Below are 14,754 nucleotides of genomic sequence, written 5' to 3'. Positions count from 1 at the left end.
AACCAACCCCTCACACCCTGGGAGCTCTTGTTCCCACTTTTCCAGGTTTTTGGGGCTCAATTCTCAGGCAAACCAACCCTTCACACCCTGGGAACTCTTGTTCCCACTTTTCCAGGTTTTTGGGTCTCAATCCTCAGGCAAACCAACCCTTCACACCCTGGGAGCTCCTGTTCCCACTTTTCCAGGTTTTTGGGGCTCAATCCTCAGGCAAACCAACCCCTCACACCCTGGGAGCTCCTGTTCCCACTTTTCCAGGTTTTTGGGTCTCAATCCTCAGGCAAACCAACCCTTCACACCCTGGGAGCTCTTGTTCCCTGTTCCCCAGGTTTTTGGGGCTCAAAAGAGCAGCCAAAAAAGCCTTGGGAAAGCCTCAAATTTCCGTGTTAATTCCTCGGGATGAAGAAAAACCACGCAGGGGAGCATCCACTGCCTCCTCCATGGGATGGAGGGTCTGGAGCAGGGCTGGGGGCAGCACCACCTTTGTCACACCCACCTGTGGCAGGGCCTGGGGGTCGGTGCCATCCCTGGGAGGTGGCCCTGGCGGGTCGTGGGGCCGGGGCTCGGTGCTGGGGGCAGCCCCCGGGGGGGTCTCGGGGCCGCCCTCCTTCTTCTCCTCAGTCTTGACGGCGCAGTTCACCATGGTGCCCGCTCCATCCAGCTCCGGGGGTGGCGAGGTGGGGCTCCTCATGGACATCCTGGGGACAGCGGGGACGTCACCACGGCCACCCCTGGGTGTGGGCACACCTCTCCCAGCCTGGTGCCACACTGGGGTGCCCCGCAGTGCAAGGACAGCGTCCCTGGGGTTTGCTGTGGGCAAAGCTGAGCTCTTGTTCCTGGTTCTGTGGGTTTTTGGGGCTCAGTCCTCAGGGAACCAAACCTCCACACCCTGGGAGCTCTTGTTCCTGGTTCTCTGGGTTTTTGGAGCTCAATCCTCAGAGAAACCAGCTCTTTATACCCTGAGAGCCCTTTTCCCTGCTTTTCCAGGTTTTCAGGCTCAATCCTCAAGGAACCAGACCCTTCACGCCCTGGGAGCTCTTTTTCCTTGTTTTCCAGGTTCTTGGGGCTCAATCCTTGGGGAAACCAACCCTTCACACCTTGGCATGGAGGAATAAATTCCTAAAGGCAACCCGGAGATCCCAGGGATTGGGAGTGAGGGACAGTTTAAGGGACCTTCATGCCACATCCAGCAAGCCCAGGCTGAGGGTGACAGGGACCAGCACCCCAGGTCCCCTCACAGCTCCAGGAGCCGTGCCTAGAAAGCCGCCGGAGCAGCCGCGGGTTTCCCGATCCAGCGGGAAGGGGAAATCCTGGCTCTGCCCAACAATGGCTGGGACGGCAATGGAACGGCTCCTCCAGGAACCCCCGGCACGGGAGGGAGCTGGGACCAGGACTGGCCACCAGAATGGCTACTCCAGGAATCCCTGGATTGGGATGGGACTGGGACTGGCCACCAGAATGGCTCCTCTGGTACTTCCTGCCATGGGATGGGACTGGCCACCAGAATGGCTCCTCCAGGAGTTCCTGCCATGGGATGGACCTGGGACTGGCCACCAGAACGGCTCCTCTGGGAGCCCCTGCCATGGGATGGGACTGGGACTGGGCACCAGAACAGTTCCTCCAGGAATCCCTGGAATGCAATGGGACTGAGACTGGCCACCAGAATGGCTCCTCTGGTAGTCCCTGCCATGGGGTGGACCTAGGACTGGCCACCAGAATGGCTCCTCCAGGAATCCCTGGAATGCAATGGAAGTGGGACTGGCCACCAGAACGGTTCCTCCAGGAGTCCCCAGCATGGAATGGATCTAGGACCAGGACTGGCCACCAGAACAGTTCCTCCAGGAGTCCCTGGCACAGCACCACCAAGGCCCTGCCAGGACGAGGGTCTGGCCCCAGGAATGGCTCTCCCTGATCCCACAAACCCCTTTGGGTGCCAATCCCCACCCCAGTGCTGCCAGATGGGCACTGCAGGAATGACAATGAGTTTTATAGGGAGCGTAGAGGACCCCGAGCACTGGAGTCCCATGGGGTTTGTCCCCAAAAAAATGTGTCCCACCCCTCACTCCGAGTGCCAGGAGCGAGTGCCAGGATCGGTGGCGCCCACGAGGACTTGGCTTCTGTGGCCACCAAGCCTCACACCACACACAGCAAGAACGGGGACAAGCATTGTCCTCGCCTTTCAGAGGGAATAATGAGAAAAGGAGGCAGCTAAGGAAGGGATTTATCCCAGAATCGGGAGCTGGGCTGTGGAACTGCCCTGCAATGGGGACAGCACCTGTCTGGGGGCTACCACCCCAAACCCAGCACGCTCTCACCTCCCAGACCCCCCTCAGGAGCCCCTAAAGCCAGTTTGGGGGTGCAAAGCGGGGTGGGGAGGGCTGAGCTGGGCCGCCCGGCTTGGGGGCAGCAATTACATAACAAACAAAGCCCGGCTCAAGCTGCGAATTAATCAAACGGCTGAAAATAAAACCTTCCTCTCAGGAACTTCAAACAAAAGAAATGAAAACAACAAGGCCGGCTGGGTAATGAAAAGCCAGGGCTGTGAATAGGGGACAAAAGGAAGTGGAACAATGGGGTGTTGGACAAAAGCAATAAAGTAAAGGGAAGTGTGACAGCTCCACAATAGGGCACTGTGCTCGCCAGCCTTTCTGATCTTAGCGGGCCTTTTTTTAATCTCGGTTCCCTCGCCCTCCGCCGAACAAACCCGCCGGGTTTCCTCCCGGCCCCGCATTGCCCGGGGGCTGCCGCATCCTGCGGCGCCCCTTCCTGCCCCGGCTCACCTTGGCCGGGGCCACCCGGCCCCCAAAATCCATCACCGGGAAGGACCGGCCCCGGTGGGAAGCTCTGCCCGCTCCAGCAAGGATTGGCCTTGCGGGGATGTTATAAGTGGGGAAACTGAGGCAGGAATGCACAGCACAGCACCTCAGGTGTGCATGACACTCAATTTTTCCAGCTTTTTTTGTGTTTTTTTTCTGTGCAAAAATCCAAATTTTGTAGGTTTAGGATGCTGCAACGGCAGCACCGCGGCACGGAGCGATGGCTTTGGTTTGAGGCAGGCACAAAATCCCATCCCAGCCCTCCCACAGGTCCCGTTCCCATTGTCCTTCACCTCCCGGTGCCACTGGAAGTTCACTCTTAAAATGGGGCCAGGCTTTAATAGGGCCGTGTTTGAAAGAGGCCTCCTCGAGGGTTTGTTATCCACCCCGCCGAGCAAACAAAAAAAAAGGGGGAAAGGGGAAAAGGCGCTGTTATCTCATTCCGGGCCGGTCTCAGGTGTGGGCTCCGGGGCTGCCTGGGGCACACAATGGGCACGGAACAATCGCCCTGGCACGGCACTGAAAGGATCTTCTTGGTTTTTAATGTTCCCCATTAAATCCAGGGTGGGGAGGAAGGGAGGGAATGGAGTTGGGATGGAAAGCACCAGCCCAGAGGACGGAAACAGATCCCAAATCCTCATGGGATGCTTCCTTCCCTCACAGCTTTTTGGGGGCTCATCCCACAAGCCCAGAAATTCCCATATTTCACCTCTCCTCCCGATCCCAGCCTGGCAGCTCCAAGATTTTGGGGATGGTGACAGCTTGTGTTTCCCGGTTTGTGGCGGTGAACGGCACGTCCTGCAATTCTCCCGGTGGCCGTGCCACCCTTCCTGCCCGCCAGCCAGGCCTGATCCTATCGGCCCTGGCTCTGTGGAGCAGAACAGCTCCAGGGGCTGGGAAAAGGGGATGAGGTGCCAGAAAACCCCCACCCTGCCCAGCACCGGTTTGGGGATCCGAGAGATGCCAAAATCCCGGCGCTGCAGGAGCTCGGAGATCCAAGAGATGCCCAAATCCCACAGCCTGGGATCCAGGAAAATCCAGGAGATGCTGAGATCCCAGCACTGCAGGAGTTTGGGATCCAGATGTTGAGATCCTGGCACTGCAGGAGTTTGGGATCCAGATGTTGAGATCCTGGCACTGCAGGAGTTTGGAGATCCAAGAGTCAATGGGATTCCAGCACAAATGGAATTTGGGGATCCAAGAGATGCTGAGATCCCAGCACAGCAGGGATTTGGGATGCAAGAGACACCAAGAACCTGGCACTGAAGGAGTTTGGGATCCAGATGTTGAGATCCCGGCATTGCAGGAGTCTGGGAATTCAAGGAGCAGCGAGATCCCAGAGCTGCAGGAGTTTGGGGATCTAAGAGATGCAACAAGCAAGAGATGCTGAGATCCTGCCACTGCAGGATCTTGGGGATCCAAGAGCCACCAAGATCCCCCACCCTGTGTCACACCACTGCTGCCTCAGGGCTCATCCTGCTCCTCAATCTGGGGACAATCCCACCCCAAGGACAGCAAGGAGACCCTCGGTGAGTTGGCTGGGGGAGCTGCATGCCCAGATTTTCGGGATCACCCTGCCCTCTCCTGCCCATCAGGTTCTCCCAGCTCCTGGAGTTCTTGCTCTCCTCCCTCCCAAAGCTCTCCATGCACACTTCTTCCCTTCAGGACCCCAACATGGTGCCCAAACATCCCATAAAAACCTCATCCCGCCACCAGAGCCCAGGAAACCGGGCAAAACAGGGAAAAACCCGAGGAGGAAACACCAGAGGAGCAACGCCGGCACGAGCAGCAGCCGCGACACCCCTGGGAGAGGGCAGAGGAAAAAATAAAGACACACACGGAGATTTTCCTCTTCCAGGCAGGACCTGAGGAATCCCGGCCGGCCACCGGGACAGACAATAGCCCATCTCCTGCCAGACAAGCGGGGCCGCTTTCCTGCCAGACTTGGAATGTCCTTTCGGGGCCGCTTCCAAGCGTTTCCGGCCCGCGTGTCTTCCAAGAGAAAAGAATGGATGTTTGCTCCACCGTGCCCGGGCAGGGATGGCCAGGGGTGGCCCATGGCCCTGGATGGGGGAAGTTCATGGGGCTGCTGGCCCTTCCCTGGGGATCCAGAGCATCCTGGGATTTGGGGTCATTCCCTGGGAATGGCAGGTGGCCGTGGGAGAGGTGGGATGTGACATCCGTGCGTGGGGGTGGGAGAAAGGCGGGTGAGGAAATGCAAGACCCCAGGGTTTGATGGTTTGGAAAAATTTGGTTTGAAACCCCAAAAGGGCAACGGGATGAGAATTTTCAGCCCCAAAAATGCCACCACCACATCAGAGCCACAGGTTTTGTTGGTTCTGAAAATTTGCTTTTTAACAGAATGAGCGTTTTCAGCCCCCAAAATGTCATCACCATCGTGTCAGAGCCACAAGGTTTTTGGTTCTGAAATATCATTTTTTAGCCTCAAAAGGCAGTGGGATGAGTGTTTTCAGCCCCAGAAATGGCACCACCACCATGGCAGAGCCACGGAGTATTCTCGTTCTGAAAAATTGGTTTTTAACCCCAAAATGCCACTGGATGAGGGTTTTTAGACTCAGAAATGCCACCACCACCATGGGAAAGCCACAGAACAACATGTCACTGCTCAGAGCCCATGTCCCCTGCCAGGGCTATGTCCCCAAGGTTCTGGTTCTGAAAAATCATTTTTTAACCCCAAAAGGCAACAGAATGAGCATTTTCAGCCCCAGAAGTGCCACCACCACCACGTTAGAGCCACTGGATTTTCTGGTTCTGAAAAATCATTTTTTTAGCCCCAAAAGGCAACAGGATGAGCTTTTTCAGCCCCAGAAATGGCACCAGCAGCACGTGAGAGCCACAGCTTGTCGTGTCACTGCTCAGAGCCCGTGTGCCCTGCCCGGGCTGTGTCCCCACCCTGCTGTCTCACAAAGCAGCAGTGGAAACGCTCCTAATTTGGGCTCAGCCCCATCCTCGGCCGCCTCCACGTTCTCAACACCTCGGCAGCAGAAAAACCCAAAGAGAGCTCAGGGCACCGGAAAAGCTGCAAAACCCACCCTGAGATGGAAGATCTTTGGTGGCCACAGGGGATCTGGGGAGGGGGATGCTCCGAGGCGCAGCAGGAGCAGGAGGGGAATTGTCCGGTTTGTCCTTTCCCAATGGAAAATCCCCATCCCAAAGAGACCCCCAGACCCCAAATGCCCCTTTCCATCCTGGCCTGGCCTTTGGGATGAGCAGGAACTGGGATTTCCCGCTGTCCCCCCAAACCAGGCGGGTGTTTGTCCATCCTTCACCCACCCTCAGCTCCCTGAAGGAGATTTCTCCTTCCCCGAAGGACAAACGGCCCCTGGAAACATCTGGAAATGTCCCCATGGGGTCAGGGCACGGTGACAGCGCCAACATCACGGAAACTCCCGGCACAGGAAGGGGTCGGGGTCACGCCTCTGCTTGTGCCACCCCCCTTCCACCAGGTCCCCTCTCCAGGGCTGTGGGACCCCATCCTGGTGTCCCCATGGAGGGATGTCCCCTCCTCATGCCGTGGAATTCTCAGCACAGCCACGTTATGGGGGTTTTTTGGGGGGAGCAGAGCATGAATTTTCCATCTTTTAAGATGGAAAGGAGCAATCCAGGTCTCCAGGTTGAATCCTAAAGAAATTACAACAGTTTTTACCAATTTTATCCCAAAAAAACCCAGCCTGCCCCTTCCAAAGGCCTCCAGGCCATACCTAGGGTTATTAATGAGATGCACATTGCCCTGATGAATTCCTGCAGAGTTCTGGGGGCAAATCCAATCAATCCTCTCTAAAACTTGAGGAAAGAGGGAAATTAAGAGGGATTCATCCCTAAATTCTCTCAAATACAAGGCAGGGAGGAAAAGGGGAATTCCCAGGCTGGGCCAAGGGGAAGAGGAGGATCTGGGAGGCTCCATGGGATGCTCCATGTTCTCCATCAAGGACGTTTCCCATCCCCTATAAATCCCAGGATCCTGGTGTCCCAGGAAATGGGATGAGGACTAAACTGCAGATCAGTGGCCCCACTCCTGCTTTTCCCATGGGATTGTCCCTCTTGGCCAAATCCAACCCATCCCTTGGGGCTTGTCCTCCCTGTGTCCTGCAGGATCTGAGGGGGAGAGGAATGGGGAAACAAAGCCCCCAACAAAGCCTGAGAAGGATGAGTCAAACCCCACACATTCCCTGTGGGCATTGGGATCAGGATCCGTGCCTCACACATCACTGGGATCCATTGGATCCATGCCCCACACATCACTGGGATCAGGATCCGTGCCCCACACATCACTGGGATCAGGATCCGTGCCCCACACATCACTAGGATCCATTGGATCCATGCCCCACACATCACTGGGATCAGGATCCGTGCCCCACACATCACTAGGATCCATTGGATCCATGCCCCACACATCACTGGGATCAGGATCCGTGCCCCACACATCACTAGGATCCATTGGATCCATGCCCCACACATCACTGGGATCCATTTGATCCCTGCCCCACACATCCCCTGTGGGCACCAGGATCCGTTGGATGCATCCCAACCTCTGGGACCCATCCCAGTGCCCCTTTGGATGGAGAATTTCCATCTCCCTCTGCTTTCCCACTGCTCCAAGGGGGTTTGTCCTTTAGGATCCCAAAACCAGCTGGGACCTTCCTTCCCAACCCCAAATCCAGGGATTCTGCCTCCCACGAGCCCGTGTGACAAAACCCAGCCAGGAGGTCCATAATTATCCAAATTAAACCCCATCCCTGGAACATAATTACCCAAACAAAACCCAATCCCTGGAACATAATTGTCCAAATAAAACCCAATCCCTGGAACATAATTACCCAAATAAATCCCAATCCCTGGAAGCAGCCGGATCCTTCCCTGGCCCAGGGCCACCTCTTTTCACAGCCACGACCCAAACACATTTTTCCTTTTGCTGTAGGGAGGGTTTGAAACAGGAGGGGAGGGGAAAAAAACAAAACCCGCCTGAACCTCAGGTGGAACTTCCTGGCCGCGGGATTTATGAGGCGGGAATGATCTCATCAGGGAAGTGGAGGAAACTCCACTGGAATTATTTCCAACCCCTCTAAATCCCCCCCCCCAAATCCCAGGAACAATCCCAGGACGAGCCACGTGATGGCCCCGGGACCAGCGCTGGTCATTCCCGTTTCCTGGCCCTCCAGAGCAGACTTTGGGAGTTTCGGGTTGGTTCTGCCACTCCTGGAGATAAATCCCTAAGGAAAAGGCTCCTTGCAGCACCTCCGGCTCTGCAGGGTCCGTGTGCAGGGAATTTTGTGGGGCTTTAGGGGAAGGGGATGATCAGGAGAGGGAAATTAGGGCAGAAAAGCACAGAGTTTCCTTCCCAGAAAACCACAGGTTTAAACCTCTAGGGAAAAGCAAAACCCTTTTTTTTTTTATCCCCCTTTTCCTCTGCCCTTCCCACCCCTCCCTGCATTAAAACCCTAAAAAACCCCAAAACGTTCCCATTTTAATAGAGGCAATCCTGGGGCTCTGAAAAATGGGGATTTACCCTTTTTCCCCTTTTATTTTCCTGCATCAGAAATAAACTTTAAAAGACATTTTGGATCCAAAATAGAGGCAATCCTGGCGCTCTGAAAAATGGGGATTTACCCTTTTTCCATGTTTTTTTCCTGCATCAGAAATAAACTTTAAAAGATATTTTGGATCCAAAATAGAGGCAATCCTGGCACTCTGAAAAATGGGGATTTACCCTTTCCCCCCTTTTATTTTCCTGCATCAGAAATAAACTTTAAAAGATATTTTGGATCCAAACCCCCCTGGACTGCAGGTGCTGAGCCTTTATCCCAAACCCAGCGGGGCTGGATCATCCCCATGACCCACAGCGGGGTTCTGGGGGCAGCTCCAGATCTTTGGGATCCAGCAAAAAACCCCTGGAGCAGCTCCCAAACCCCCTCCAGGCCATGCCCTCGCTCCCCAAGATGACGGGAACGAAATTCAAAAAGCGACAAAACCCAGAGAAATAAAGAAAAATCCAGGACTGAGGATGGGGACAACTCACCCAGAGGCTGGCACGGCGAGCCTGGCACGGCGAGCCTGGCACGGCGAGCCTGGCACGGCGAGCCTGGCACGGCGAGCCTGGCACGGCTCCCTCCTTGCCCTGCCCTGGCCCCAGAGCGGGGTTTATCAGGGTGGCCGATCTCGGTGGCGTTTTTGTGTCACTTGTGTCACTCAGCGTTTCCAGGCACGGCCGGGGGGTGGGGGGCTCGGCTGAGACGCTGAGCGCAAACAAGATTTTAATCAGGGATTTAAACCAGACTTGACTCGAAACCTGACTTTTTAAAGCAGAATTTCAAGAAGATTTTAAACCCGAATCTCAAGCAGATTTTAAACCAGGATTTAAAGCAGAATTTCAAGAAGATTTTAAACGTGAATCTCAAGCAGATTTTAAACCAGGATTTAAAGCAGAATTTAAAGCAGATTTTCCTATCGCCTGAGGGAGGGAGGGCCAAGATTTCCAATCCTTTTCGCGGCCCTATTGGGAAAAAAAAAAAATCCCAAAGCAGGGCTCACCCTCCTGCCCTGCAGCTCCCAGTGGGAGGGAAGCTCTTCCCAAACTCTTTTTCCATGGGAAACCCATGGGTGGAGTTGGGGATGTGCAGAACTTGGTGCTGGGTCCATCCCAGTCCCTCGAGCTTTTATGGGATTTTAAACCTTCCAATAATTCCTTATTCTTCCAGGTTTTTGGGGTGTCCATTCCATGTCAAAATCCATATCAGTAACCCCCAACTCTTGGGCTTTTATGGAATTTTAAACCTTCCAATATTTTATATTTTCCCAGGTTTTTTGGGTGTCCATCCCATGTCAACAACCTCCCATCCTTGAGCTTTTATGAGATTTTAAACCTCCCAATAATTCCTTATTTTTCCAGGTTTTGGAGTGTCCATCCCATGTCAAACCCCATATCCATAACCCCCCACTCTTGAGCTTTTATGGCATTTTCCACCTTCCACCAACCCATTCTTCTTCCAGGTTTTCCCATTTGTGGGCACCAATCCCACCTGGAGTTTCCCAGGGTCGCTGGGCACACCCAGGAGCACCCAAGGGTGCTCAGAGCCAGCTCTGGGGTCTGTCACCAGCAGCACCCAAGCCCCCAATCGCACCCCAAAATCTTACGGGGCCGCGTTTCCGCCCTGCAGCCGCAGCCAGCGGCGCCCCGGAAACCTTTGGGGTCCCTGTGCTCAGCATCCTGAGCTGCAGCAAACATGTCCTCACCTCCAGATTGTCCCCCCATGGAGGGACAAAAGGGGACATGGAGGGACACAAAAACACTTCCCAGATTTGGGGCGCGAGGAGCCCGAGATGTTGGGGTTGCTTCATGTCCCAGCAATGGGATTTTTTTTATGGTGCTTTGGGAGCTGCTCCAGGAGCCATCAGGGCCTTCATGAACCTCAGTCTGAGGGAAAAAGTGCCACTGGCTGCTCCTCACCTGCCCCAAAATCATCTCCTGTCCCCAAAATCATCTCCTGTCCACAAAACATCTCCTGTCCCCAAAATCATCCCCTGCCCCAAAATCATCTGCCCCAAATCATCTCCTGCCCCAAAATTATCTGCCCCAAAATCATCTACCCCAAAATCATCTCCTGCCCCAAAATCATCTGCCCCAAATCATCTCCTGTCCCCAAAATCATCCCCTGCCCCCAAATAATCTCCTGTCCCCAGATCACCCCCTGTCCCAAATCCCTCCCCAAAGTCAGCCCTAACTCCATTCCCACCAGGCTCACGGGGATCAGGGATGGATGGGCTTGGATGAGACCCCCTGAACAGAACATTTTTAGCCCCATTTCCTCAGCCAGCCAGGGCTGTTTGGGTGCTGTTTGCCTGGTTTGGGGTGCGGGTTTGGGTTCCTGAGCTCATCCCCCACCTCGGGTGACACCGAGCATCCGGCGGCGCCGCTTCCGCGGCCTCGCGTGTACCAGGAGCTGCAGGAGGGCCTGGCAGCCATTGCTGTCACTGTTTTGTCATTTTTCGGGCATTATTTCAGCTCACAGAGACACCCCCTGCTTCTGGGGTTTGGCATTTGGGGTTTGGGACACCCCACTTCGCATCCCGCTGCGGGATCCAAAGGGATTTGGGAGCGGCGACCTCCAGATCCCCAAAGGGATGGGTTTGGGGGAATTAAAAACCAGCAAATTCAGCTCTGGGATGGGCTCCTCACCTCGGGGGGAGCAGAGGGATTTGGGAACAAGGTTTTTGGGAACAAGGGGTTTGGGGTGGTTTTCAACGCACAACAAAAATCCAGCACAGACAGGAAGTTTTGGGAACGAGGGGTTTGGCAATGAGGGTTTTGGGAACGGGGAGTTTGGGAACAAGGTTTTTGGGGTTGTTTTCACTGCATAGAAAAATCCCAGCACAGACCAGGAGCCGCCAGCCCTCCCCATTCGGGATGGGATTTCAAACTGAGCTCCCCATGTCCTGCAGCATGCAAGGGGCTCACGGCACTGGAGGCACCTGTGTCACCCCCTGTCCTGTCCCGATGTTCCCTGGGCTCCCTGAGCAGTGGGAATTGGCAGCTTTGGCCTCCAGGTGCCCATCCCAGAAAAAACAAATGGATCTGGGGGGGATTTTGGGGCTCTGTTTGCAGCCTGAGGAGTCCTGGGCTCCTGTGCCTGTTCCCTGGGCTGTGCCAGCTTTGCCCAGCCCCCAGGATGAGCTATTTTTTGGGGGGGGAAAACACACAAATCCCACATCCAAAAATGTGTTTTCCCCAGCCAGATTCCCAGCACGGACCCACAAACCAGAGGAAACACAACAGGAAGGAGCCAGAATGGGATCCCAGAGAACCCAAATCCCTAAAAGAGCCCCTAAAAGCAGCAAATTCTGCTCTGCCCTGCCCAGCCTGCAGCTGGGCTCTCCAGGAGACCTCCCTGCTCCAAAAATCCACATGGAAAACCAGCGGGAAAGGGCTCCCTGCGGGAACTCGCTGGAGCAGCCACGAGGGGTCCGTGCCACCCGTGCCACCCCCGCCCGTCCCTGCCGCGGATCCGGGCACGCTCCCGAGCCAGCCCTGCCCCGGGGGACCCCGCTTCCCGCTGGGCGTGAGAGGAGAACAATGGGGCCGAGCCCTCCATTGTTCCAGACAAAAGATAAGGCCGGGCTCTGGCATTCCCCAGCGCCCGCCCTGCTCGGGAGCTGCTGTTCCCGGCCCTGCCATTCCCGGCCCTGCCAATCCCGGCTCTGCCATTCCCAGGCTCTGCCATTCCCAGGCTCTGCCATTCCCAGGCTCTGCCATTCCCGGCCCTGCCATTCCTAATTCTGCCATTCCCAGGCTCTGCCATTCCCGGCTCTGCCATTCCCAGGCTCTGCCATTCCCAGGCTTTGCCATTCCCAGCCCTGCCATTCCCAGCCCTGCCATTCCCGGCTCTGCCATTCCCAGGCTCTGCCATTCCCAGGCTCTGCCATTCCCGGCTCTGCCATTCCCAGGCTCTGCCATTCCCAGGCTCTGCCATTCCCGGGCTCTGCCATTCCCGGGCTCTGCCATTCCCAGCCCTGCCATTCCCGGCTCTGCCATTCCCAGCCCTGCCATTCCCGGCCCTGCCATTCCCAGGCTCTGCCATTCCCAGGCTCTGCCATTCTCAGGCTCTGCCATTCCCCATTTCTGCCATTCCCAGGCTCTGCCATTCCCCATTTCTGCCATTCTCAGGCTCTGCATTTCCCAGTTTTCTGCCATTCCCAGCTCTGTCATTCCTGGCTCTGCCATTCCCCATTTCTGTCATTCCTATTTCTGTCATTCTTAATTTTGCCATTCCCAGCTTTGCCATTCTCATTTCTGCCATTCCCAGGCTCTGCCATTCCCAATTTCTGCCATTCCCAGCTTTGCCATTCCCAATTTCTGCCATTCCCAGCTTTGCCATTCCTGGCTCTGCCATCCCCAGGGTCAGGGCAGCAAATTTTCCAAGCCGTCCCCACAGCAGGTGACCCCTTGGGGCTGCTGGAGGGAACAGTCTGAAATATCTGAAATTTTGTCTCTCTGCAATTTAGAGCTCCGTTCCCAGGTCAGAAATATCTGAAATTTTGTCTCTCTGCAATTTAAAGCTCCATTCCCAGGTCTGAAATATCTGAAATTTTGCTTTTCTGTAGCTCCCTGAGCTGCAGGAGCCCGGGCAGTGCCCAGCACCCGGCAGCTCTGTGGGGGCCGGGGCAGACCCCAGCCCCGCAGGGGCTCCCTGGAAGGCGCAGGATGGGCTGAAAACACGGAGATGTTTTCCAGCAGAACTGTCAGAAACTGCACTAATTTATTTCCCTTCTGCGTGTTCCCCGCTGGGTTAAAGCGGGTGGGGATCGCTGATGCATCGCACAAAACTCCGGCCTGGAGCTCCCCCCCTGCGGTGCAGATAAACCAAACCAGAACCAGAACCAGAACCTGAACCCGAACTCAAACCCAAACCTGAACCCAAACCCAAACTCAACCCAAACCCAAAACTAAACTCAAACCTGTACACGAATCCAAGCCCAAACCCAAACCCGAATTCGAATCTAAACCCAAACCCAAACCCAACTCAAACTTGAACCTGAACCCAAACCCAAACCCAATCCCAAACCCAAACCTAAACCCAAACCAGAACCCAAATCCAAACCCAAACCAGAACCAGAACTCAAACCTCTGTCCAAATCCAAGCCTGAACCCAAACCCAAACCCAAACTCAAACCTGAACCCAAACCCAAACCCGAACCAGAACCCAAACCCTAAAATGCTGCAGGAAGGAGCGCGAAGAGCCCGGAGAGCCCGGCCCCGGTTCTCGGTGTGGCCTCAGGGCTGCCGGGAGCCCCGGCCTGGGAGCGCCCAGCCCAGCCCGGCTCGGCTCAGCCCAGCTCAGCCCGGCTCAGCTCGGCCCGGCCCGGGGCTGCGCGGCTCTCCAGGCTCTGCCTCCCGCCAGGCGCGGCCGCTCCAGCAGCTCCGGCAGCGCGGAGCCCCGCGGCTCGTCCGGGTCTGCTCAGCTCCTCCCAAGCCCACAGATCCTCCTGAGCCCGTAGATCCTCCTGAGAATGCCCAGATCCTCCTGAGAACCCCAGATCCTCCTGAGAACCCCCAGATCCTCCTGAGAACCCCCAGATCCTCCTGAACCCCTCCAGATCCTCCTGAGAACCCCCAGATTCTTCTGAGAACCCCCAGATCCTCCTGAGCCCCCCAGATCCTCCTGAGCCCCCGAACTCCTCCATCCTCAGCTCTGAGCCCCCCCCAGCTCCCCCCACTCCTCTCAGCCCCCCCAAAAGCAGCACCTCGGACCCCCCCCCCCCTTTTCCCAGGGGTTCAGGCCGGATTTAGGGGCTCCACGATCCCAAATCTCTTTTCCAGCGCTGGGAACCCCGGCATTGGGAGCAGCGGGAATTCCTCAGCCCGGCCCGCAGCGCTGCTCCCCCGGAGCACAGAACAAAAGAGGGCAGCGGCTCCTCCGGGGCTCCGCGGGCTCGGGGCAGGCCCTGCCCTGCCATGAGGGGATTGTTTCGCTCCAAAAAAATGGAATTTTGAAGGAAAATGAGCGGCGGGAGTTTCCCCAGCACGGCTGGGACAGCAGGAGCGGCGCTGCCCGAGGGTGTTCAAGGTGGTCCCTGACAGTGACCGCGGAGGGTGTCAAAGGTGGCCCCTGGGTGGTCAGAGCTTTTTTTGGAAGCTTTTTTGGGATTGCTGCCATCCCACGTGCAGGGACAGAGCCCTGGTGCCAGCCGGGAATGTTTGCAGGGGGATAAAGCTGGAGCGAGCAGGAATGGGGCTCTGGAGGTGACGGCGTCCCTGAGCGCCCAAACCCACGGGATCGGCTCTGAGGGACCCCCAGAAGTGATGCCAGGAGCTGTGGCCACCCCAATGTCCCTGAAAGTTTGTTTGGGGTTTGTTATTTGTGGGTTGGGATCCCAGAGCTGAGCACAGGGAGGGCTGGGACAGCAGCAGCTTCGAGAGATCGGTGCA

At 56.1% G+C, this 14,754-nt stretch overlaps 1 protein-coding gene across 16 annotated transcripts in view; it reads right to left on the bottom strand.

Moving 5' to 3' along the window:
• Positions 1 to 14,754, bottom strand: part of SOX13 (SRY-box transcription factor 13) — a 37,321-nt gene that overhangs the window by 7,949 nt on the left and 14,618 nt on the right. For 14 of the 16 annotated variants that reach the window (XR_013185164.1, XR_013185165.1, XR_013185166.1 and 11 more), the window contains exon 2: positions 494 to 695. Coding sequence is in view for 7 of the 16 variants with exons in the window: in XM_077190520.1 (XP_077046635.1) it covers positions 494 to 694 (201 nt within the window). In the remaining 9 variants the exon portion in view is untranslated. Of the gene's footprint in view, positions 1 to 493; positions 696 to 8,850; positions 9,068 to 14,754 lie in introns of all 16 variants that reach the window. The other 2 variants (XM_077190519.1, XM_077190518.1) reach the window with 1 other exon arrangement.

Source organism: Agelaius phoeniceus, chromosome 25 (genome assembly GCF_051311805.1).
Source record: "Agelaius phoeniceus isolate bAgePho1 chromosome 25, bAgePho1.hap1, whole genome shotgun sequence".
Classification (NCBI taxonomy): domain Eukaryota; kingdom Metazoa; phylum Chordata; class Aves; order Passeriformes; family Icteridae; genus Agelaius; species Agelaius phoeniceus.
Note: the sequence above shows the minus strand (reverse complement) of the source record. Positions and strands in the feature narration are given on the sequence as shown.